The sequence below is a fragment of the Nyctibius grandis genome, chromosome 5, assembly GCF_013368605.1.
Source record: "Nyctibius grandis isolate bNycGra1 chromosome 5, bNycGra1.pri, whole genome shotgun sequence".
Lineage (NCBI taxonomy): Eukaryota > Metazoa > Chordata > Aves > Nyctibiiformes > Nyctibiidae > Nyctibius > Nyctibius grandis.
This window is the reverse complement of record NC_090662.1, coordinates 3,005,045-3,032,184: the sequence shown is the minus strand read 5'-3', so window position 1 is coordinate 3,032,184 and position 27,140 is coordinate 3,005,045. Positions and strand designations below refer to the sequence as shown.

Sequence of the window (27,140 nt, the reverse complement as noted above, 5' to 3'; positions counted from 1 at the left end):
CTCCCAGAAAACACATCAATCTCTCCCCCATTCATGCTAAGCTCCGACTGTCAGCCCTGAATGTAGGCAGGGAGAGATGTCCTGGAGTCATGACAATCACAGTGGCAGAATAGACAGAGGTTCTCACCGCATTGTATATTTGTGTGATTCTTCCGTCAGACTTCATGATTATTAAAAAAAAAAGTTACAGGGATTTCGATGTGGTATAGTGAATCCTCAAAAGTCTGTCAAGAATTTTTTTCCAGAAATTTAGAATTAATTACAAAAAAATATGCATGCTTGACAGAGAAGAAACACCCTGTCTTAGAGGACTTAAGCTACATATAACAGGTGACAGACAGAGGAAGCACTGCAAGAGAAGAAACATGAAATATGGGCAATATATCTTGAAACATGTGACAGCTAATAAAATAAGTCATTTACCCCCAATAAGGGGATTGAGTTAAAGATAAAAATGTACCTAATTCTTATTTTCTCTAGGAATTCTTGCTGTGCCAGCTGCATGACTACATGAAGTTTTATTCTAACTTCTTAAATTGTTCTCAATGCCCTTACAGGGCTGTGAATCATTTCAACCAAACCTTCTTAATAACCCATCCTGCTCACCCACCTCCGTAATGTAAGTGTATATATATTAAATAACTTATTTCAGCAGTTGTTTAGCCATAAGTCATTTTGCTGTGCTGTTCATTTTAAGTAATTAAAAAAATAATAATAGTGAAATGGAAGTATCACATACCTTTACAAGACTATCACTGGCAGAACACCCTTAGATTGAATATAACAGTTGACACACTTGCTATTTCAGGTGTTCGTACTAGTAATTCCTACTATACAGACAGTGTGAGGCTTTTCTTGCTGAATACAATGGATAAAAGCATCAGGATTCCATAATTCATCATTTAAAAAAAAAATTGTATCATAAGCAATGATGGGAAGGATTTTATGATTCTGCTTTCCACAGGATTAAGCATGCAGTGTTCTTTCAGGACAATATAAGTTGTCAAGTTCACAGAATCACAGAACATTAGGGATTGGAAGGGACCTTGAAAGATCATCTAGTCCAATCCCCTGCCGGAGCAGGATTGCCTAGACCATATCACACAGGAACGCGTCCAGGCGGGTTTTGAATGTCTCCAGAGAAGGAGACTCCACAACCTCTCTGGGCAGCCTGTGCCAGTGTTCGGTCACCCTCACCGTAAAGAAGTTTTTCCTCATATTTATGTGGAACCTCCTGTGTTCCAGCTTGCACCCATTGCCCCTTGTCCTGTCAAGGGATGTCACTGAGAAGAGCCTGGCTCCATCCTCATGACACTTGCCCTTTACATATTTATAAACATTAATGAGGTCACCCCTCAGTCTCCTCTTCTCTAAGCTAAAGAGACCCAGCACCCTCAGCCTCTCCTCATAAGGGAGATCTTCCACCCCCTTAATCATCCTCGTGGCTCTGCGCTGGACTCTCTCTAGCAGTTCCCTGTCCTTCTTGAACTGAGGGGCCCAGAAATGGACACAATATTCCAGATGCGGCCTCATCAGGGCAGAGTAGAGGGGGAGGAAAACCTCTCTCGACCTGCTAACCACACCCCTTCTAATACACCCCACGATGCCATTGGCCTTCTTGGCCACAAGGGCACACTGCTGGCTCATGGTCATCCTGTTGTCCACTAGGACCCCCAAGTCCCTTTCCCCTACGCTGCTCTCCAACAGCTCTGTCCCCAACTTGTACTGGTACATGGGGTTGTTCTTGCCCAGATGCAGGACTCTACACTTGCCCTTATTATATTTCATTAAATTTCTCCCCGCCCAACTCGCCAGCCTGGCCAGGTCTCTCTGAATGGCTGCGCAGCCTTCCTGTGTGTCAGCCACTCCTCCCAGTTTGGTGTCATCAGCGAACTTGCTGACAGTGCACTCTATTCCCTCATCCAAGTCATTAATGAATATATTGACTAGAACTGGTCCCAGTACCGACCAGTTTCTGATCTTTATGGTTCATAACTTTATTGTAAAGTTATTTTATCTGACAGTATGGGGAAAATTTATTGGTATCTCTTATTTTCCTGGACAAAATAATTTCTAAACTCTTTCACCACATCTGAAAGAATTGAAATCAATGAACACCTTCTACCACTATAGACGACAGTGCAATAATCATGTATTTCTACACATAATCGCTAGGTAAAAGGGTTTATAAACTAAAGCATCTCTTTAGTTTTACATTTAGAAGTCACCACTAACTGCAAAGAATTACTAACTGCTACTGCACAGGCCAAATGGGACTCTCTGTACTGTCAAGGCTACCTAAATAGCAAATTTTGATGTTCAGTTCATCTACTACCATCATCTTTAAAGAGGATTCTCCAGCTGTGATTGCACGCTATCAGTGCCACTGAAAAGTCAATTTTACCCAATTACAGCTCTGGATTGCAGTTGCCTTCGACAGGAATAAGAAGATTCACAAAGCTGCTCATCACTCTGAATCAGAGAGCTCTCTGCTGTGGTTATTTTCACGTACCTTTCCATTGGTGGAAATACAAGCTCAGAGTAGCTCTAGGCATTGAATTTTGTTGTCAAACGTCCACGTGATGACTGTTTGTGGGGCAGAGGGCCCTGCTTTTACGTAAAAGTGGTTCAAAGCATAGGGAATGGGCCTTGCTACCCAAAGAAGGTAAATGAAGACTTCTAAGGAGTGACTGAATGGGATGAGTTAACACGAACAAGTAATAGGATAAAAAATAATGTTGTTTTCTGACATTGTGCATTCCATACACACAGTACAAATGACTGTACACACTTATAAGGAACTACATCCCCCTTTTTTTTTTTATAAATAAATGTTTGCAAAATATGAATTTCTATTCACCTAACTTTTCAATTTAAAGTGAAATTTTGTGCTTCATTCACACTCACATATTGGTAACTTTAAATGATCTTATGCCATATGATAGAGCCTGTCCTTTCACAGCAAACCAATCTGAACAATCAATCAGGAGCAAGAGAAAAGGCAAATAAACATAAAGAAAGATAATCAGAGACTGGTATTTGCTGGAGGATATCGCTTCATGATGATGCTTCAGCAGCCTTCTGACATTGAACCCCTTTACTACTGCTCACGCTATATCCAAAGCCAGCTGCATGCTCACAGCTCCAAACGCCAAAGGAAATTCTTTGCTTTGCAAAATTAAAAACCAACAATATTTTCCTCCCCATGAGCAAATAAATGAATGATAACCTGGCTTCTTGTGGATTTGGGTGCTATTCCTCTTATATAGACAATAAAGCAACCTTCTGTCATGTCACTGTACTATTTGAAGAAAGAAGGTGAATTTTATGGCTGGCCCGGAGTTATGCACACAGTGACTGCCCACCAGCACACTGGTATTGAGTGATCAGCAGCACAACATTCTATAGGAGAGCCTGGCCTGTCTGCCCTGTAGTAGGGCATAATTCACCCATCTCCCAGCCTCCCAAGGGGTCATGCTGGAGGTAATAATGGAAAACTGTGGTTCCAAATGACCAACCTGTACTAATATCATCACACACCAAAACTTGCATCCACCACTAATTTGCAACTACTCTGTTACTTAAAGCAATCACAAGACATGTCAAATTTTAAAAGTTACCTTTGAATTTTACTAAAGAAGGGAGCAACTGCTTGTTAGTCCTATTCCACTGCTGTCCTCAAAGAATGGTGACTTTCTGCATCCAGTTCCTTCCCTTCAGCTGCTGAATTTCACACACGTGTGGCAGCCAAGCATCAGGAAGCATGCCAGGAACAGCAGCACAATCACTAGCCCCAGGGCCTGCCAAAACCTAGTCTGGCCTATTTGCCTGCATTGCCCCAAAGCAGCTCCCCCCTTCCCAAGCTCTCCCAAATCCCCCATGCTCACTGATACATAGGCTTTTCCACACTCTTTTAACTCTCCAGGATCCTCCTGGCTCTGCCTTTCTGCGTTTGGACACTATGATCTTCGGGGTCTTTTCCAACCTAAGTAACGCTTACATGCATCAGGTACAGCTGCAGAAGCTCTTGCTGCAAGTCTCCATGTATCAACAACCCCACGCACCGCTACAGGCTGGGGGAAGAGTGGCTGGAAAGTGCCTGGTGGAAAAGGACCTGGGGGTGTTGGGTGATGGTTAGCTGAATATGAGCCAGCAGTGTGCCCAGGTGGCCAAGAAGGCCACCAGCATCCTGGCTTGTATCAGCACTAGTGTGGCCAGCAGGACTAGGGCAGGGATGGACCCCCTGTACTCAGCACTGGTGAGGCCGCACCTCAAATCCTGTGTTCAGTTTTGGGCCCCTCACTACAAGAAAGACCTTGAGGTGCTGGAGCGAGTCCAGAGAAGGGCAACGAAGGTGGTAAAGGGTCTGGAGCACAAGTGTGATGAGGAGCGGCTGAGGGACCTGGGGGGGTTTAGCCTGCAGAAAAGGAGGCTGAGGGGAGACCTTCTCGCTCTCTACAACTACCTGAAGGGAGGGTGTAGCGAGGAGGGTGTTAGTCTCTTCTCCCAGGTAACAAGCGATAGAATGAGAGGAAACGGCCTCAAGTTGTGCCAGGGGAGGTTTACATTGGAGATCAGAGACAATTTCTTCATGGAAAGGGTTGTCAAGTAGTGGAACAGGCTGCCCAGGGCAGTGGTGGAGTCAGCATCCCTGGAGGGATTTAAAAGACTAGTAGATGTGGTGCTTAGGGATATTTTTTAGTGGTTGACTTGGCAGTGTTAGGTTAATGGTTGAACTTGATGATCTTAAAGGTCCTTTCCAACCAAGACGATTCTGTGATTACCTCCTCCAAGCTCAACCCTATCATCAAACCATCTTTCCTTTCTCACCAGTAGTTATTTTCACTTTGCAAATCAGTTCAAGAGTAAGAAGACAATCTGTGACACATAACACTGGTGAATAATCATATCAGCAAACTGCAGTAGCACCATTTTCACCAATTCATTTGCAAATTTTCAGAAAACATGTAAACAAATTAATTATGCTTGAGAAATCTACCTCTCCAATTAGTCTGGATAAAACTGATTAATAACTTTGAAAGTTATTCTGAGAAAGAGGGAAGATAAAAACAAATTATACAAGAGGCTATAATGCAATGACACTGAAAAAACAAGCAGTGGAAGTGTGTCTTTACACATAAAGGTTAATGAAAGAAAAGAAAAACAAACAGTGTTTCACCCAAAGATAACGCTCATCAATACATCTGCTGATCCCATTAACCAGATTTCTCAGTGGTTGGAGTTGCATGGAAACATAAATCAAGATGCCAAAATTTTACTTTGCACATTTAAAGCAATTAACAACTTGGTGCTAAATTTTAAAAGGACTAAAAATTTTCCAGTAGAAGCTGACTATTCGGCAAAAAAAAGTGTAACCATCTCCATATCAAGTCATGATTTTATTTATTGATGACATGGGCACTGAAGCTGTGCACGTCTGAAAGCAATCACTTCACCTAAAATTAGGTACAAAGAAGCCTGCAGTGATAAATAAGTGGATCTTTAACAACTGTTGTGGCACGCTCAAATCTAATCTCCTGTTTATTCATTCAAGTTATAACAGGCTGATACACGGATGTTTTGTATCAGTGCAGAGAAAACAGTAATTCCAGAATTCGTTTCTTCAGCTCAGATGCAAACTAGAGCACATTCAGTCTCACCGCTGCCGACTCGAGAAGGATACAAGGAAAAGGTCTCAAACAGCATTTGTAACAAGGTCCTGTAAATGAGAATGACTGACTTAGAAAGAGCAATGCAGGAGAATCCATAAGTATTTTCTTGTCTTGAGGATAAAGTTTCCAGTTTCCTACATCCCACACAGCAGCATGTTTATTCTGGAGAATAATCTGAAAGTCAAGTTTTAGTAACAAAGTGACAGAAGACTTATTTCATGTAATATGAATAGCAGGACACAAGAAGTCAGATTAGGAATAGCCAACGCATGCCTTTCAAATCCATGCACCAAGGGCTCTTACACTCCTTGCACAGGAGCAAGGATATGTTTCTGTCGAGGAAAGTGGACTTACAAAGCATTGTAATGTGTCTTCCTTCAACTTCAGCAAAACTGGCTTTGCATTTCATTGTCAGCAGACAGCTACAGTATTGTCAGCTTTGAAATGTGGTAACTGAATTGTTTTCAGCACTGTATTTAGCACTGTATTAGTGCTTGTAATAACAGAAAACTGATTGTAAACAATATGAAACTATGATGCTTATGACTATTTTCATTATTCAGAAATTATATAAAAATAAAGGACAAATGCTGAAGTGTTTAAAATTCTCGCAACAACAATAATCTAACACATTTGTAATAACGGGTGATGAGATCTGCTAACAGAAACAACTTTTTCAAACGACTGGTCTCTAAACTGATATAATATGTAATACCATCTCCATCACTGATAGCTTTTTAGTGTTATAAGTTGTTCGCAGTAAGAAAAACAAGATACTACAGAAGTATGTAGTGAGTAGCAGTATTGCCAAAAACAAGCAGCTCCGATCCCATTCTAGGAATAAACTGCCTTGAGTAAGTCACCAAGTAGCACATTAACCCAGCATGAATAGGAAATGCAAGAGCTAGTAGCATCTCAAATACGAGAAAGTGAATTCAGGAATTTAATAAAAGGTCTAAGGAAAAAGAAAGAGGCTGTTCTAGCGGGTAAGAGGTCAGATACAAAAATCCTCAGGAGAAAGAATAATCCCACTGTCAGCAAAAATGTTTCCAGTTAATTCAGAAGTCTATGAGGTTCACTTTTTCTTCGAGTAAAACATTCTTTCCTCTTCTCTGCAAATGACAGAGCAGATTAAAAGGAGCAGGTTCAGCAATCTCTTCAACAGACAGACTGGCACAGAAGCAGGAGATCGGTCCTCAGTCCAAATTTAGTTGACAAAGTGATGTGATATCCAGTGCTGCTTCTCTAAAAATTACTTTCCTTAGGTTTCTGATTAGCATTGAAGTCACTCTTCTACATAATCACTGCCCTTATTAATTCTTTCTACCAATTTCTGCAGATATCACTTTTTCTACTTAAATTGCAGAATACTTAGTGCCATCTCCCACATTGAGAAATGTCACTTAGTAACACCAGGGATAATTGAGTCCTTTCTCTTACTATAAGCTGCCTCCTTCTCACCAAAAAAAAAGGAAAAAGAAAAAAAAAGTCAAGTATCTTAAATGAACCACTGGATCTCAGCTCTTTCTGTTTAAAGCTCCAGAGATTAAGGAGAAATAGAAGCCTTTCACAGGATGGGATGAACCACCATATCTCACCCTTAGCTTAAAAGACTAGCTTAAATTAGATGCTTATTTTTCACATGATTAACATTAAGTGAAATCAAACACGGTTAATGAAGCTAAAAATGAGAATCAGATAAACTGCCTTCAGGAAGCATTGTCAGCGGTACACAACAAACCTTGCAAGCAAAGGGAAGAAAGGATGTCCTTCCTCACTTTTTTAAATTGAGATTTCAAAAAAAAAGGTAGTAATATCTGAAAACTGCAATTTTCAGTCTGGTGTTCCCCAAAACTTTACTAATATTTCTTAACATGAGATCATTGAAAATCAAGGAGTTCCGTACACATTTAAACCAGTCTTGGACAAAAAAAATTGTAGCAGTAGCTGAAACTGCATACTGGTCCCCTGAGGAAGCAGCACAGAAATCTCTAAGTGGTTACCTCCTGTTTAACTAAAAAATGACAAGTACAAAGCTTTCAAGGAGCACTGCACAATATACTTAACCTGCCTGATCTGACAAGTGATCAAGAGTTTTACTAACAATTCACTGCAGCCTGAAGAAGAAAGAATAAAACAAAGCTTTTCATCTTAAAGCGATAAACCACACATTTAAAGTATTCTTTAGTATCACACTGAATATTCTCAAACTGGTAAATAAATTGTGATGGAAAGAAAAGTAGCATTTACTATTAAAAGCACAAGATTTTATTACTTGGAGGTCTCCTTGTCCTGTACAACAATCTCTTACTGGTTCATTGGAGACTTGGTTTAGACATATTTTGATACATTCTCACCTTAGAGCAGTCCCGCACTTTTTATTTTACTGGAAGTTGTAGTCAGTGGAAAGATAATTTGGATAACAATATATTTGACTACAAAACCAGAGAAGATGCTACATAGCAGAACGACAATTTCCTTGCATAGTGCTATCAAGACTAATACTTGTGAAAGCAAACAGTTCTAATTTAGTCATTGGTTTTACTTCATTAAAGTGATCAATATTTTTTATTTTATTTAAGATAGCAAAATCATTCAAACTACTCCAAATGACTTCTATTCTAACAATCCTTTAAATTACATTCCTTTTATCTTAGGCAGCTATCTGGTCTTTTTGACCTATAATCCCATGAAGCTCTCTGAAGGACAAAGGAGAAATAGGTGGGTTTTATTCTGGTGCCCAGATACAGCACAGACTAGACAAGCCAAAGGCTGAAATGTCAGAGGAAATACTAAATAGTTCAATGCCTGCTACTGGCAATCTTCAGCACATTTAATTCTCAATATGAACCAAGAACTTGAGTATGTGTGAAGTCTGATTTCTGCAAGAACATACATGGGAGATTTCTAACAAGGACTGCAACAAATGTGTCCCAAACAGGCATCATCTTCTGTCAACTTCTGATTTCTAATGGATAATTAAGGAAAAATGAAAGGAAAGAAAAGAAAAAAAGCATGTTGACAGAGAGATTTTTATTTAATTCTAACATAAAGAAACCAAACCCCAAAAAACCCCAAACTCTTTCCCCAAGTCTGCCTCAAAAACATGTGATAAACTGGCTGCATTTGCAAAAAGTTCAGCCTATGGCTAAGCTCCGACTATCTACGCTCAAAGGTCTAAAACTTTGCAAGGATTTAACTACAAAACAATCCAGTACTAGTAAAAGGCAATGGCACCAATTCCATGCACAAATGCATAACTGTTTAGTCCTTAAAACTCATTATTACACGCTGTTTTGCAAAGGGCTCTCTGAACTGTGCACAATCTCTTTATCCCAGGTTAATTTTTTCTTTATGTTTTTAGAGACAGTTTCCTTGGCTTTCTTAAGCTCGCTACAGCACTAGAAATTAATGCAAGAATCACATGCCAGCCACCAACAGTTGTTTTTCAACATGATTTTCTGCTAACTACTGAAAGATCGTGTTTTAGCATGCACAAATCTTGTGCTTCCACAGCAAAAAGCAGGTGGTTCTAACTTAACTCGCAAGCCATTTCTAAGCAAATACTCTGGATACGCTTGTCACACTAGCTATGACAAAAATTGCTTTATACATGTACCGCACAGCTACTCCAAAAGATTTTTTAGAGCGAACGTCTGCACTCAGTAAACCCTAATAGAGCACATGCAGCCTTAAGCAGAAAAGCATGAAATTTAATTTCGACAAATCCACTTGAGACCAAAAAGCACACAGTATGCGGTACCTAAGAATTACCTGCTTCTAAGAAGCTATAAAAACAAAGATGACACTTGTAAATGAATGCCCATGAAAAGATAAATTCTGCCTATCTGCAAAAACCACCACACACAGAAAACTGTTTGTAAAAGAAAAAAAACTATAAAAGCAGCTAACTGTCATTGCAGTGAGTCTACCTCAGCCTGAGCCCTAGTTACTTACACATAGGAGTAGGACAGGACCTGACACATGGAGTGCTCTTCCTTTAAATTTAATTTGGAATAACACAAGTTCTCTACCAGTTGTAAAATGAGAAGCTCTAAGTAAATCAATCAAATGCCCACCTAATATTTGACAATATTCATGGGATGTATTGGCTTTCTCACCCTGACCCTCATGTAGGGAGAAAAAAGAAAAAACACACAACACAATCCCACAAGCTCTCAAAAACATAATTCCTCCATTTGCACAACACTTGAAAGGTTCAGAATTCATTTCTTTAGTTCCCTTTATTTGTTGTTGTTCAGTGTTGTAAAGCAATAGCAGGAGCAGGAAGAGAGAGGGGTGATGGGAATTCAATATCTTTATAGATGATCTAGACGTAGGGATAGAGTGCACCCTCAGCAAATTCGCAGATGACACCAAGCTGGGTGGCAGTGTCAATCTGCTGGAGGGTAGGAAGGCCCTACAGAGGGATCTGGACAGGTTGGATAGATGGGCTGAGACCAACGGCGTGAGGTTCAACAAGAACAAGTGCCGGGTCTTACACTTGGGCCACAACAACCCCATGCAGCGCTACAGGCTGGTGGAAGAGTGGTTAGAAAGAGACCTGGGGGTGCTGATCGACAGCCGGCTGAACATGAGCCAGCAGTGTGCCCAGGTGGCCAAGGCGGCCAATGGCATCCTGGCCTCTATTAGGAATAGTGTAGCCAGCCGGTCTAGGGAAGTGATCGTCCCTCTGTACTCTGTAGTGGTGAGGCCGCACCTTGAATCCTGTGTCCAGTTCTGGGCCCCGCACTGCAAGAAAGATGTTGAGGTGTTGGAGCGAGTCCAGAGGAGGGCGACCAAGCTGGGGAAGGGTCTGACCTACGAGGAACAGCTGAGGGAGCTGGGGTTGTTTAGCCTGGAGAAGAGGAGGCTCAGAGGTGACCTTAGTGCAGTCTACAACTACCTGAAGGGAGGTTGTAGTGAAGTGGGAGTCGGCCTCTTCTCCCAGGCAACTAGCAACAGGACAAGAGGACATAGCCTCAAGCTTCACCAGGGGAGGTTCAGGTTGGACATTAGGAAGCATTTCTTCTCAGAAAGGGTCATTAGCCATTGGAAGGGGCTGCCCAGGGAGGTGGTGGAGTTACCATCTCTGGAGGTGTTTAAGACAAGACTGGACATGGCACTTAGTGCCCTGGTCTAGTTGACATGGTGGTGTCAGGGCAGTGGTGGGACTCGATCCCAGAGGTCTCTTCCAACCTCATCGATTCTAGGATTATGTGATTTCTTGGAGCATATTTAAGAGTATGTATTTCATGCACCCCTTACTACACTGAGATATAAATAAGGTTTTTCAGGAAGTTGGTTGGGTTGGCTTTTTTTAATTGTTATTACTAATATACCTGTAAAAGCTCTTTTTGTTTAAAGAAGTTAAATCTTTCCTTGAACAGCATAAAATATTATTTCACTATTAGGGAAAAAAATAATTCTACTCCATGAAAGCTTGAGGATCACTTCATCTCGCAACACTCTCCTTCTGAGGATACAGTCCAGACCAGTTGAGCCAGGCCTGCGCTCTCCAGCTCCATTAATTGCATGATCAAGCTTACTCACTTCCACTAGCACTGGCACTTCAACGACTGATGGTGAAGTTGCTTCAGCAACTGATTGAAAAACTTACGTTGAACATAACCTGCAAAGCTGTTCCAAAGGGTGGTTGTCACCAAAAAGGGAAAGTGACACTATTGCTCTTGTGTGTGCTCCTGCTTCCGGCCTCTGAACACACAAGGTTCAACCAAGGGAGCTAAGCTGGTACCAAACTCTTCTCATAGGCTGTTTCCGGATGGTTTAGAGCACTGGACACTAATTTATTACAGGGACAGACATAGAATCATAAATTGTTTTGATTGGAAAGGACCTTTAAGATCATCAAGTCTAACCGTTAACCCAGCACTGCCAAGCCCACCACTAACCCATGTCCCTCAGCACCACATCTACACGGCTTTTACATCCCTCCAGGGATGGGGACTCCACCACTGCCCTGGGCAGCCTGTTCCAGTGCTTGACAACCCTTTCTGTGAAGGAATTGTCCCTGATCTCCAATCTAAACCTCTCCTGGTGCAATTTGAGGCCGTTCCCTCTCGTCCTATCACTTGTTACTTGGGAGAAGAGACTGACCCCACCTTGCTACACCCTCCTTTCAGGCAGTTGTAGAGAGCAAGAAGGTCTCCCCTCAGCCTCCTTTTCTCCAGACTAAACACCTCCAGCTCCCTCAGCTGCTCCCCATCACACTTGTGCTCCAGACCCTTCACCACCTTCGTTGGCCTTCTCTGGACTGGCTCCAGCACCTCAAGGTCTTTCTTGTAGTGAGGGGTCCAAAGCTGAACACAGCATTCGAGGTGTGGCCTCACCAGTGCTGAGTACAGAGGGACAATCACTTCCATTTCTGATACATTATCAGACGTGAGACCATTAGATGAGGTTAGTTGTAACATCAGACTACAGCCTTAAATATACGACATTTGCATGAGAAGTTCCAACACCTTTTGCCATTCATTCTTGTTCTACCTTTGGACATTCGTTTAAAATGTCTGTTGCTCCACAGGATGTTTCAGCTCTCGAAACACAATTGAAGTAGGCAGCCCAGTCTTGATGACATCTCAAAGACAGTACTTCAGTGAAGAATCAAAACACTACATTTGAATTGGACAAACGTTGGGAATATAGTACAAGGGAGCACCCCAGGCACATCCAGGCTTTTTCATTCATACCTTAAAAAATTTCTGTTCATAAGCAAGACGAGCATTCGTAAGGTTCTAGATGTTCCTCTTATACAGTTATGTACCTTTTCCATATTTAACAATCCAAGCCTTTTAAACAATTAAATTAGGGCTTTTTGCCTTCTCTAACATTCTCATCACATCTACCCAACCCTCCATTAATAACACACCATCTTTTTGATGACATTAATACTGTACTTCAAGGACACAGAGTGCAAGATCTAAGCCCTTCCACAGCCCTGAAGTCCAAATTACTAGGAACTAGAAGAAAAAAAAAACAGATGTACAAGTTGCAGTATTTGCTAGTTTTTCCTTCCAATCTCAGTACCATTTTACAAGGACATACCCATCCACCTGAAAGTGTTCACAGAACACCTTGCATGTCACACAGACAGTGAGGACTTTAATTTATGCAGTACTTCCTTCACCTCTCATGCACAATTCTATCTTCCCTATACTCCTGCAACCCAGTGACATGAATGTCAAGCTCAACTAAAGATTTGTGTTACAGTGACAGCATTAAAACTTTGGCATCTTTAGCAGTCTAGTGAGTTACAAGACGCTTCACCTTTTGATAATAAAATACTTCCATCAATAGCAAACCTTTAACCCAAAGAATATCAATACACATCACAGAAAATAAAGTTATCTCCAAGAAACTCGGTGACAACTAAGTGAATATAGCAAGGCACAGGAGAGCAGGAGTAAGCACTGCAGCATCATGTGTGCAAGAATACCCAAGATGGCTTGCTCAAATTTAGATCAAAAAACATATACCCTGAGCAGGCTATTGCCTGGGTGTCAGAAGCTTCTGATGACACTGCCCTTTCTCTACAAGATTGTACCATACATCTACTTCCTTCATCAAGAGCAGTAGGATGAACCTTACTCAACAAAACTGCCAAATATTCTTTGGAATGTAATCATAGACTCATAGAATGGGTTGGGTTGGAAGGGACCTTTAAAGGCCATCTAGTTCAACCCCCTGCAATGAGCAGGGACATCTTCAACTAGATCAGGTTGCTCAGAGCCCCGTCCAACCTGACCTTGAATGTTTCCAGCGATGGGGCATCTACCATCTCCCTGGGCAACCTGTGCCAGTGTTTCACCACCCTCATTGTAAAAAATTCCTTCTTCATATCTAGTCTAAATCTACCCTCTTTCAGTTTAAAACCATTACCCCTTGTCCTGTCACTACAGGCCTTGCTAAAAAGTTTGTCCCCATCTTTCTTACAGGCTCCCTTTAAGTACTTAAAGGAGTACTCTTGCCATCACAGCTGCATTAGAGGCTTCCAAGGTTTTCAGACCAAAAGCCTATCACAAGTCATCAATATTTCTTACAGATATCTCTGCATTCCTTTGAAAAACCTTTTTTTACCCACCACAGGTATGAGGGAAATCAAAACTAAACCATAAGTATACCATTAAAAACAAACCCAATATTCTTCTGTAAGATGCAAATCATGGCACTCCAGGCTACCAGTGGTCCACAGACCAGCTCCATTTGTTGACTGGGGACTCCTACTTGAATTACAACATGGAGGTTTTTGGTACCAGTTAAGTTTAAAACCTCCTTCTGAAGAATACACAGGACTGTACCTAGAGGAGGGCAAAGAAAACATTACCAAACAGAGAGATCAAGCTCTCCTGGTTGCTGCTGCAGGAAGAAAGGTTGCAAATCCATGGCAGTGGCTGAAAGGAACTGCCTGAGACTTATGGTGTCTCACAACAAGACAAACAGCAGGGAAACCCATACACCAAAATGTCTTGCTAAGGCTCAGTTTTCCTTCCTTTTCTAAAAATAAGATAATTTACACAAAATAAAAATCACAGAAATGTCATTTTACTTCATGTTTCAGTTTACGCAGAGAAAAAGTGTTGTAGCAACAAAAAGGTAGATGAAAAACAACTAATACCTTAAAGGGCACAGAACTAATGGGATTTATTTGCAGAGGACTTTTGCTTACCTGGTATAAATTTAGCCAAACTCTGTGAACTTCCACATACTCATAAAAAGTGAAAATACAAAACAATTCAGAGTTACAAGCAATAATGCAGAGCCTCCCACAACATTTATCATGAGGTATTCCAGTTTTACATTTTTCATGCAGCATCTGACTATCCACAGTTACTAGTACCAGTGGTACATGCTGCAGTTCTTCAAATACAATAACAAATAAATTTAAAAAAAAACTTCCTAAAAGCCAGACAAGGAACAAGAGCAATGACTGCAGTGTAAAAGTTCTCAGCCACATTTTCTTGGGCTGCACATTGCAAGAGACCAGACCAGGTGGTCATCATGGTCCCTTCTCACATTATAAGGATGAAAAATGCTCTGTGGCACTTAGCAAACTCATTTTCACACCCTACCACCAAATCACAGGATCACAGAATAATCAGGTTGGAAGGGGCCTCAGGAAGTCATTTTCTCAAACTCTCTGCTCAAACCAGGGTCAGCCTTGGGATCAGAGCAGATTGCTCAGGGATTTATTCACTCACATCTTGAAAGCCTCCAGGGATGTAGACTGCAGAGCTTCACTGAGAAACCTCTTCCAATGCCTGACTGGTCTCATCAGGATAAAGTTTTTTCCTTATTGCCACTCTGAACCTCTCCTGCTTCAACATCCACTGTCTCTTGCCCTCATATGATGCATCGCCATGAGAAGCCTGTTGCCAGCCTGTTCATACAGTCCAGGATGCTCTGAGCCTTCTTTGCCACCCAGGGACAAAGCTGGCTTACATACACCATGCTGCCTGCCAGGGTGCTCAGCTCCTTCTCAGCAGAGTTACTCCCCAGACAGGCAAGCCCCAGCCTGCACTGTGGCAAGGGGTTGCTCCTTCCTCAGTGCAGGACTTTGCATTTGTCCTTGTTGAATTTCTTGAGGTTCCAGCTGGCTCATTCCTCCAGCCAGTCTAGGTCCCTCTGGATAGCAGCCTTGCTCTTGAGCACATTGACTGTGTCTATCCAGTTTGGAATGATCTGAATGGAGGAGAAGGTACTCCACCTCCTCCTCCAGGACATCAATAAAGCTGTTAAATAGGACAAACTCTTGCAAAACCCCACATGATACCAGCCTCCAGGTAGAGTATGACCCATTATCCACAATCCTCTGACCATCCAACCAGGTTTTTTAACCTAACTTGTTGTCCAATCATCCACACTGCAACATCCTAACTTGGATATAAGAACATCAGGAGAAAGTGTTGAACAGCTTACTGAAGTTGAGGTACACGACACTTACTGCCCTCCCCTCATCCACAAATCCACCCATTTTATAGCCCATCTCTGCTTCCACCTCCTGCTGACCTCATTTTTACACTAAAGCTCTATCATGAGCTCCCTGTTTAAGCAGACCAGCCTCCCAAGACATCAATTTTCCTGAGTACTGGAATGGACCATTCTTGCACTAGGAAGAGGTTGTCCTTAAGGACCTCACAGCTTTCCCGAGTTTATCCCTCAGAGATGCCTCCCATGGGATCCCACTGACTAGCTCTCTTCATAAGCTGAAGTTTCTGCTCCTGAAGTTCAGTTAAATCCTGGTTGCATCTCCAACTAGAATCTAATTCTTCAAATACGCATTCCTATACATCTCAACAATACTTCCTTATATGTTTCTGACTGAGAAAAGATACCTTGGGCCACTGAAACTCCACCAAAAGACAGATACCAACACAGAATACACAATTAAAAGGCATCATTCCACTCAAACAAGCTAAAAAATATCTTTTTCTCCACTGAAAACATGCCAGGTCTAACCCAATTTGTGAGGAGGCATCAGCAGTGCTCACTTTATTACACACCTACACAATACACAGTACTTTATGACACTGCTCCTTTACTGCTTTCTTTTCATGAAGAGAGTATAGTAACAATAACAAATAATACAGTTAAAAAAAAAAAAGAGAAAAATCCTCTGTGTCCTCACTGTAATCTGTTTCTGCAAAGGGGAAAAAAATGGCTGTCTGACATGCAGAGATTCTTGATAGTTTAAGCTTTTCTTCTTTTTTTTCCATAATAGACTATTAGCTTTTCAGATATCCACTAAGCTAAAATGAATTAAACCATTCCCTTTGTCTGTTATGACTAAAGCTTTAGGTATAATACACTCTCAGGAAAAAAAAAAAAAAGTCTGACCAAATTACTTTTCATCAATATTGCTTTAGGAATTACAGACATACTTTAAAGATTTTACACTTGTTAAATATTTTAGTGCATTTAATATTACTCAGAAGTAGAAAAATGATCCAAGCAAGCTAGGATGCTTTAAGACGTAGTATTTAGATGTCAGATTTCATTGTAAGTGTATGTAATTTCATTCTTCAAACCCCAAACTGAAGTCAATAAATTCACCATGTATTGGCAAGCAACAAGATACACATTCTTACATGTAATGTAATCCATTATTCCTCCACCACAAGCTATCAAAGACTTGACTTAAAGAAAGGGCTGTTTCTAATAGCTCTAATGTTTTTCCCTCTAGACATCTTTTTTATTTTTGTAGTAAAGTGATATTTGTCTAGAATATATAAGGATATAAATGCAAGTGAACAAACTGTCAAGTTGACCAGATGGTAATCCAAAAGCCAGAGCCAGCCTCCAAACACCACCATCCTTGGAAAACTCTCTTCAGAAGCAGTGAGTGATCCACTCAGAAAAACAAGTCACTATCACCTGATTCATAAACAGGAGGGGAGGAGCTGCCTGGAGGTCTCTCATGAATGGTGCAAGAGGCTTTACCAAGAAACCAAGCCCCAGCACTGCTGCATGACAGAAGGAAGATTTTTCTTCTCAGAAAGGGTCATTAGCCATTGGAAGGGGCTGCCCAGGGAGGTGGTGGAGTCACCATCTCTGGAGGTGTTTAAGAAAAGACTGGACATGGCACTTAGTGCCATGGTCTAGTTGCCATGGTGGTGTCAGGGCAATGGTTGGACTCGATGATCCCAGAGGGCTCTTCCAACCTGATTGATTCTGTGTGATTCTGGGTTGAAGATGCCCATGTTTGGGATCCAGCCCCCACAGCCATCAACAGAGAGTAGTTCCACGTTAAGTGATCAGAGCATTAGCTTTGAAGCGAGTGCCCTTCCTGTAATGACACCTTATCAGACAAATGCAGACTCTGATAAGATGTAGCTACAAAATAAACAAACAGGTTGACTGACAGCATCAAAGAAATTCGATAGGTCGTAATTCTTCGTCAAAAAACATTCAATGAAAGAGGAATGCGTGGTATGGTAACATGTACTTAAGTATAATCTAATCCTCTTAAACACAAATCATTTTGGCAACTGAGGTATAACACTGATTATACTTTCCTGGGGAAATACAAGCACTTCACCTAAATCATTAGTTCTTAAAGCAAAAATACGCATAAGGTTTCCCAAGCTTGCAAAGGGTCAAGCAAGTCATTAAGCCTTTCAATAAATAAAAATTAAAAAATAAAATGCACTATTTCCAACACACAAAGAGAAACAAAATAAAGGATCAAGATATGTACATATGGTGAATTAGCAAAGAATTACTGAGGTATTACAGCCTTCATCTCTAGTCACTGCATCCCAAAAATCACAGACGCTTATTCACAAGAGTATTTCCAAAACTCAGGTTTAAGGATGAAAAAGGAGTAAGCACTGCCATGAAAGTAGGTAGGATGTGCAATATTATTTCATATAAATCCTTTACCTAGAATAATTTCTTCAGCACAGCAAAATAAATGTACATAATGAGAAAGCTACTATCTAAAAAGAAAAAAGGACAATCTGGCAGTCCACACATGAAACTACAGCCCTACTCCATTCAAACCTCACTTAAGCAAGCATTAAATTCTAAGCAATTTCACTGGGCAAGTTACATTTCACAAGCCAGGTGACAGTTTAAGTCATTTTTAGCACTGATATTTTCCTTGTCTTCCGTATGCCACAGTCTTCCTAGTCACAAAGTAGAAAAACAAACCTCTAAAACAGAATCGTTTGGGAGTCCCGACCTTTGTAAAACATCCTGTGTTGGATTTGCCTGACATCACTAGATCCTTACGTAGCACCTCTTCACCCTGGTAATTCCTAGAGGGCAATTCACCTCATCCTGAAGTAGAATTCTCAAATAAGCCAGATAATTGTCCCCCAAAATGTCTTTTTCTTTCTACTGACTACAGAGGGAGTCCAGCTCAGGTAGACACACCTACACCACAGACACCTTCAATTAAGCAAGAGGAAACCAACTTATTTTGCTTCAGATGAAAGCAAGCTGCTACTTTCTGTTCATTCAAGTCTTGCTGCAAGGCTCACTACTGCCACAGGACTTGTTTTTAATCAGTGTTCAGTTTTTTGGTGTGATTTTTTGTGAGTATCAAGGCAAAAGGCCCTTAGGGAATACTGATATCATGAATACTTTCGGAGCACTGATAAGAAGCCTTACTTGAACCTTTCAGGTTTCACACAGTCAACAAACACAAATCACATGTTCCAATCTCTGCCATTCATTTTCACTCCTTCAGCAGCTACGTCGTGTTCACTGTGCTGAAGTATTTTAAATGAGAGTACAGGCTGCCTGGCACAAAGCCTGTTTGATGCATTTGAACAGGCCTCAATAATGAAATATAAAAAGTCAAGAAAGCCATCATTTTGAGCCATCGATCTGTATAAACTGTATGAAACTTATTTCCACTATTCCATGATAGGGAAATAGCATATTATTCTTTTAATGGTTGCTTAAGTATATTGCAACAGAAGCTCACTATACTAAAATTCAGTGTTGATTAAGTGCACAAGAATTTTCACTTCAGAACTCAATACATATTTGGAATAGGTATTTGCTTTCTTTTTTTTAAAAAAAAGCCTTTAACAATGGATAATACCTTAGAAAACCAAGTGTAATAAACACCTGTGGCTTACATTTTAATGTCAGTCAGGAGAAAATAAAGAGTAATATAACTCCTCTAAAAGCCTACAAAGTACTTCCTTCTTCAAAAGGAGATGAGCAAAAAAGTTAATGTCAAAAAATCACCTCTACAAAATGGCAATGAGTTCATTACAATGCCCTGAAAAGGCACATTTGATTTTCTTCCTCTCATTAAAAAACAGAAAACGTGGGCGTACCTGCACCAGATGCCGATCGGTGCTGAGGCTGTGGTCTTCCACTGGGTGAAGATGGTTCCTTCATACGATCAATGACACTGTCAGAGAGCTGAAAAATATAACCCCCAACCCAGAGTCAGACTGCATCTCCTCCTTTATCACCATTATCCCTCTCTTTCCCCAAAAAACGAAGTAAAACTTTAAAAAAAGAGCAGAGAGCCCTAAAATAAGACACGACAGCTGCTAAAATTTTATCAACAATGCAAAATAAACTTTTTATTTCCCCTTTTTTGCGGGGTGAGCGCTCACCTCTGAGTGCAAACAATCAGGCTGAACACGATCATTGAGAACACAAGAAACTAATATGACAAAATAGGGGATACAGGGAACGGTAAAGGAAACAACATCCTTTGACACGCTGCTTGTAATTAATGACCCTTTTTGCCTTTCTCGGTTATTTGGATGACAGCCAAATACCACACCATGCAGGTGCAGAGCACTTAGCCCAGGAGGAACTTCATCCTGACAAAGCCCTCGAAACACTTGCACAACACAAGTGGTCACAGCAAGTGTAGTCAGCCACTAAGCTCATCCTAATGCTGATACATGCACAGAGAAAAACAGTCACAACTTATGCAGAATTAAACTGGGAATAAGAGTAATGCCCCCCTTCAGATCTAATGTAGCCCCCAGAAAAAAAAATAACAGAAGAAGTAATGACATGAAAGGTTTTGTTTCCCAATTTGTAATTTCTCTTGGTTTCCTTGAACACCAACTCTTATTAAACTACTGTTTTGACTGCCCAAGAGAATTAATTTTAATTAGCAAATTCTTTACTGAGCCTACAGCATGATGTCTCGCACTGGCAGAAATCTGTGTTATAAAGGTTTTACCAAAATTTGTAACCTAGAACACAACTGAAAGCATAAAATTCCCTCAGCATAAGATTTCTTAAGCCAGTCCTAAAACTCTCAACTCCACCATTAGTTTTACACATGTAAACAGATCCACTTTTGAATGTCCCCTTGCCCAACATTATTTATTTAGTGAAGTTAGATCTCCTTATTACATGCAATATCACTCAGGTTTTATTCCCAAAATTTCAAGATTCACAATACTTTAGAGAACAGCCCTTCCCAGTATTTAAGCATGTTCCAGAGCAGATGAACTCTGCTGTGAACACTTATATTACTGTCATCTATTTGCCTGAGAGAATTTAATGGCCAGAACTGAAAAATAATAGTATACTAATATTTTAATTAATTTTATATTATTTTAGTTATATAGTTATTGTTATATTTTAGTTAATATCTTTTTACAAGGGCATGGAGTGACAGGACGAGGGGGAACGGTTTTAAACTGAAAGAGGGGAGATTTTAGATGAGATATTAGGAAGAAATTCTTGACTGTGAGGGTGGTGAGACACTGGCCCAGGTTGCCCAGAGAAGCTGTGGCTGCCCCCTCCCTGGCAGTGTTCAAGGCCAGATTGGATGAGGCTTGAGCAACCTGGTCTGGTGGAAGGTGTCCCTGCCTGTGGCAGGGGGGTTGGAACTGGATGATCTTTAAGGTCCCTTCCAACCCAAACCATCCCATGATTCTATGATATGATTCTATGATTTTAGTCATATTTACTAACTATAGTTATATTTAGTAACTATATTTAGTTAGCAGTTACGATCACAGTTCATTCTGCAACACTCCTCCCTAAGAGCAGTAATAAAAAATAAAAGACCACTTCTTATCCTGCCTGGTACGAACTACACAGTGTCTTCCAATGAAAAATTTCTAAGCTGCAAGACTTCTCAAAGGGTCTTGTGTCACAAACTATCTTCTTGTATATTATAGGCAACAGCAGCCATAAATGGGGAAATATGGGAATGCTTCTGCAGGTAGGAAGTCGGATATACGGCATGTAGGGGAGCAGAATATGGGAAAGGGAGGAGCTCTCACATGTAGAGGTCAGGGAAAGACAAAGCGAGCTCTGCTCTTTACACATCCCTCCTACAACTCTCTCCACCCGTCTTCGGTAACCAGCCTGGGGCCCAGGCTCCCCGGTGACAGCCTCCAGGCGCCTCCAGCCAGCACCCGAGCGGACGGCTCTTGCCGGTCCCCTGCAAGACCCAAGTGCAAAAGCAGAGCGGGGAAAGGGTTGAGGTGACTGCGGGAGAGTGGAGGGGAAGCGGGGAGAGCACCCGTGAGGGGACGGAGCCACAGGGCCGGGAGCCAGCAGCGCGGGGGCACAAACAGACGAGAGAGGGAGCGGGAAGGGCCGAGCCCGGGGCGAGCCAGGCCCCGCGTGTCCCTGCGGGTCCCGGCGAGAGCCCCAGCCCCGGGGAAGCCCCGGGGCGCCCCGCGCTCACCCGCACGCCCTTGACCACCGTGATGTTCTCATTCTCATCCGCCTCGAAGGTGACGCGCCGGGTGCTGCTCCCGCCGCCGCCCATCGCCGCCCGCCGCCACCAGGCCGCGGCCAGGGACGGCCCCAAGGAGACTCGCCGGCCCCGCTGCCAGCGCGCCCCGCAACAACGCCGCCTTTCATTGGCCCGCCGCTCGCTCCGCCCCGCCCCCAGCGCGTAGAACCCGGCCTTCTATTGGCTTTGGGGCCGTAGCCATGGAAACGGCGCACCCCGGCTGGAGAGCCCCGAGGTACCCGGAAAGGGTGCGGAAACTTTTCGGGTTTAAACTTCCTCGGGGCGCAGACTACGAGTCCCAGGACGCTCCGCGCCGGGAGGCGGGGGCGGGAGCGGCGCGGGGCCCGCTGGGGAGGGTGGTTCTCGGCAGCCCCGGGCAGGGCCGTGCTTGCAGGGAACCCTCACGGCCCGTTGCGGCCTCCCGGGGCACGGCCCCGCTCTGAGGGGCCTTTCTGCAACCCCCCAGCTCTGCTTGTCCCGCTGGGGCTGAGGGAGGGTGTGTTCGTGCCCTCCCTCAGCTAAAGGGTGAGGGCAAGGGCAGGTACTGACAGGACGAGGGGGAACGGTTTTAAACCGAAAGAGGGGAGATTTAGATTAGATCTTAGGAAGAAATTCTTTGCTGTGAGGGTGGTGAGACCCTGGCCCAGGTTGCCCAGAGAAGCTGTGGCTGCCCCCTCCCTGGCAGTGTTCAAGGCCAGGTTGCATAGGGCTTGGAGCAACCTGGTCTAGTGGAAGGGGGGTTGGAACTAGATGATCTTTAAGGTCCCTTCCAACCCAAACCATTCTGTGTTCTGATTCCATGGCACACTGTGGGGTGAGTGCCTCAGGCTTCTGCCGGAGCTCTGGGCCTGAGCTGATGCCTCATCCCATTTTCCACATCATAACAGCATAAAACTACCATTAGCGTGGCCCCTTCGGGCATGTAATTTTCTTTCCAAGAGATGAATAACGTTAATAACACATAATACATTTTCTTTTCAGCCTACAATATAAACTGCGTCTGGATCTATCTGTTCTGGAAGTGAAATCCCCGCGCAGATCCAGTGGCTTACCTTGCTGGCCAGAATCGCAGAGGTGCGTGCTGGGGAGATGTCTGAAAGGAGATAAAGGTGTTCTCTAGTGTGTAATACCAGAAAAAGCATCACATTCTGGATGCCAATGGTGTCAGACACATCTTGGAATTTCTGTTTTCTAAGTATAAGGCAAGAAGTACCTTTATGTAGCTGGAATATATGAATATACATTGGTTTGTTTCTCCTACCATCTGGCCTCTCCACTTGTTTTACCCAATGAAGCCCCAGTCTTCTGCTGGGACTTCTCAACACTGGCAACATACAAATAATAATAACCATGATATCTGGGAAACTCTTCCTTTCCCCCCTTCCCCTTCCAAGCCCTTCATCTGCTTGGCTCGAGGAAAGATAGCCTATTTGTACCAAAGTGACATACCAAAGCCTTCCACTCGCCTTGCAAGAAATTTGTCCCAAAGTGTTTACACAATGATCACGACGGATTATTGCAGCCTATGTCAACTGACTCATTTCATTTCTCTGAATCGATGCAAACATCATGTTGGTTGCATCAACAGAACTGCTCACATGTCCTTGATAGATTTTCAAGCAGTTTTTATCTGGATGTAAAGTGTCTATCAGCCAACATTTCAGCACTATCTGCCTTCCTTGGGGCTTAAGATATTGCTGAAGAATTGGCTAATAGCCACTTTACTACTAAATAAAAATTGCTTGAAAATATATCAAGAACATATGAGCTCTTCTCCTGAGGTATGTGACGTAATGTTTATGCCTGTTTTTACAGATGTTAAACCAGTTTTTATGAGGGGACATTATTATGAATTCAACAGCCTGGTAACTCTATGTTTTTAAGAGAATAAATGGACTGCACATCTGTCTTGATGCTGTGTGAGCACCAACAAACGGAGAGTAATGGATTTTCTTTTTTTCTGCACGCAGAATGTTTTTAGGGGGTCAAATTGTATTTATTCAGTTAGTGACATAACTGTTGTGGAAATGCCCATCTCCAAATCAAAAGCAGCTCTTCTAATATGTTTGTTCTCTGTTGGGAGAGTTCTGAGAAAATACTCTTGCCTTGCTGAACAGAAAGATTTATATTTAGGAATTAAGGTTTTAACAACAGCTGTTTTCTACCAGGGGTTTTTATGATTGTTTTGTGTGACTTGAAATTACAGAACATTGTAACAACATATGCATAGATTTCAGGAGGGGGAAAAAGAACAAATGGGCAGAATTACATCTCGAAATTGCTTTGGGTCATTTTGATGTGTCCATAAGGTTCACTCACTGTAGGAAGAGCAGGACTGAGGTACCCCTGAATTTATGGCTCCCTTATAATAGGTGGAGGTGAAAGACTATTTGCTGCAGGCCAGAGCTATCTATATGTCAGAAGCTTTTCTCTGTGGACTGTCAAACATATTTGAGAGCTCTTTCAAGGACATTGCTAGATGAAAAAAGTATTAGAAATTAATGTTACAAAGGCTACAACAAATTTGCAGTCCAAAAATAATTCGTTAACAACTGGCAGATAAACTCATGTATAGTTCACAACGCTCCCAAGCAATTTGCAAATAGAGAATGAAGTTGTTCTGTGTATAACTTCAATTTCTATGTTCTCATAAATAATACACTTATTTTAAGAGTAGTGTCTGTCAATGTGGTACACAGTTTTGACTGCTATGTGGCATAGAAAAACACAACCTAGTTTCAACTGTCTAGTGCAGGCAGCAGCAGTAATCAAAACATCAAAACAGAGCTCAGCATAGAATAATTTGTTACTACTCGGTAGTGTTAATCAGTCTACTGGAGTTCTGTGGAGCCAAGACAGGCACTTTTGATATGTGTTACCTCAAATACCTGCGTCCCACTCCACTCAGAGTAAAACCCTTCAAAGATACAGATGATGAGGTGACATGCCCAAGGTCATTCAGTGCCAAAGCAGCAGGACATTGGTCTTCTGTATTAGTTCTCTTCAGTGGTTACTAGAGAGTATATTTCTATCAAGAAAAAAGATAATGCAAGAGCAGAATAAAAATGTAGCAATCAATACAAACCCATTACCTGCTTCTGATTCTTGTTTGATCTGAACCCATTTCTGAATTGTGTAAGCAGAAAATCCATCTCAAACTGGTAAACTTCAGATATTTCATCGTGTATCTGAAAAACAAGCAGTATCTTACTAGGTTAAAAACATTCATTTATGGTGGTGCTGTGTGCTTTTCCACGTACCCCACATGATTTTATGGCCAGATTATAAATGCTTGATCCTTTGTTAAAATGCAATGCTGTTGTCCAGCCTTGATTTGTCCTTGTGTGGACATATTCCTTTGTAGCACAAATATTTCTTGTGCCACTTAATACTCAAATTGTTCGCTATAAAGTATAGCCAAAAACTAGTGAAGAACAGCACTGCCAGACATTCACAAACAAATAAATCCTAATGAGCCCAGGAACAAGTTACTATTAAATTTCAGACTCTTGTCCCACGACTTAAAAAATGCCATGAAAACACTTGATAGGTGAGCTGACATATAAAGGCTCATTGCACACCTGCTGTGAGTTTTTATTCTGCGGAGGATCATCTTGCTCGGTCACTGCCACGGTGAGCATGTTGTACTGTATGACTTTACCTGGTTATCCCTTGATGGTCATCTATTCCTTAGAAATGTTCAGCATGGAAGGACTTTGATTGTACCTAGGTTCCCCCTTATCAGCAATGACCATTATAGCAAAGTCTGCAAGTTCTCAAAACCTGGAAATTACTCTTTCCTGTTGGATGCAACAGCCCGCAGCGCCTCCTGCCATGAGATGAGATTTCGTGAGTAAATAATGTATTTTCAGTACATTCCTGATGTGCCAAATCCTGCTTCCGGCACAAGCTTCAGTACCTGTTATAACTGCAGGGCAAATTCTGCTAAAAACCATCAAATTCCTCTAAATGAGCTTTTCAAACATATTTGAAGGCCTGGCTGTATAAAGGGCAGAAGACCTTCCATTTCAATCCCGATTCAGTTCTTGCAGAGGCTGAAGGTTCATGGCTCATCTCAGATTCGAGGCTTCAATCACAGAATCACAGAATCACAGAATGTTCGGGATTGGAAGGGACCTTGAAAGATCATCTAGTCCAATCCCCCTGCCAGAGCAGGATTGCCTAGACCATATCACACAGGAATGCGTCCAGGCGGGTCTTGAATGTCTCCAGAGGAGACTCCACAACCTCTCTGGGCAGCCTGTGCCAGTGTTCAGTCACCCTCACCGTAAAGAAGTTTTTCCTCATATTTATGTGGAATCATTGCTTCACTTTTCACAGTCTCTGTTTATTCTCATCAGTTCAAGACAAGAGCATGCTTGAATTTTGCCACATGCTCAGCAGCACCTTAGCAGCAGCAGTTACCAGCTGATATCACACAGAGACTCATATCTGCAAGGTTTGGTTTCCTGAGTCAGGGTTAACAATCTGATCAATGAATAATGACAAATTATTCTTTTTTCTGAGGAAAAGAAAAAGTGAGTTCAACTCATGATATTCATTGCAGGAGTGAGGCTGGGTTTCTAGTTGGTGTCTGAGATGGCTCCATGTGACGTGTGCTATGTGCAGACCACCACCGCTTCCTCTAGATCAATTTTAGAGTACCTGGGATATCTCATTAGTCTTTATTTCTCTGTTAGCTACTACACACTGTATATTGGCTTATGACTATCTCTATCACCCCGAAGATCCCTGCACTTTCCACAGAGGACAGCCTGGATTCCACACCTCGCAGCACTAGCTACAGGAAGCTGTTGCAAATACTGCATATCACGCAGTTCAGGACCCTCAGATTTGCCCGTGGACTTCAAAGCATAATATATTAATATTTTGTCATATTAATACGTAATTATTTATGTTGATATACTTTTATCTGACTGGTGTGGTTCACATCAGTAGCAAGTGAGCTGCAGAATTTGTAGTCAGCCTGACTGTCACCTCCAAGACCAGATTTGATTCATGGTCTCATTTCCTGTTTTTCCTCCCACTGCTCACAGCCCTTTCTTTTTTTTTCCTCTCCATGGTCCATTTATTAAATGTAGAGTTAGAAACACAATTAGAAGTTACTCAAGTCTATAATGTCTGAATACTAAATCTTTGAAACAATAAAAATTCTTTCCCAAACCTGTCTTATCTGGGTTGCCTGTTCAGCTGATGAACTCAGCTTTCCTTACTGACTGAATGAATTAAAAAGAAGCACACGATTT

The 27,140-nt window shown here is 42.0% G+C and overlaps 1 protein-coding gene across 2 annotated transcripts in view; it reads right to left on the bottom strand.

Annotated features, from left to right (window-relative positions):
- The window catches only part of CHCHD3 (coiled-coil-helix-coiled-coil-helix domain containing 3), a 191,531-nt gene extending 169,546 nt beyond the window's left edge, over positions 1 to 21,985 (bottom strand). For both annotated transcript variants that reach the window (XM_068401584.1, XM_068401586.1), the window contains exons 1-2: positions 21,823 to 21,985; positions 19,484 to 19,571 (exon numbers count right to left, since the gene is read on the bottom strand). In XM_068401584.1, the coding sequence (XP_068257685.1) occupies positions 19,484 to 19,571; positions 21,823 to 21,906 (172 nt within the window). In that variant the 5' untranslated portion in view covers positions 21,907 to 21,985. The remainder of the gene's footprint in view (positions 1 to 19,483; positions 19,572 to 21,822) is intronic.
- Positions 21,986 to 27,140: the final 5,155 nt, after the last annotated feature.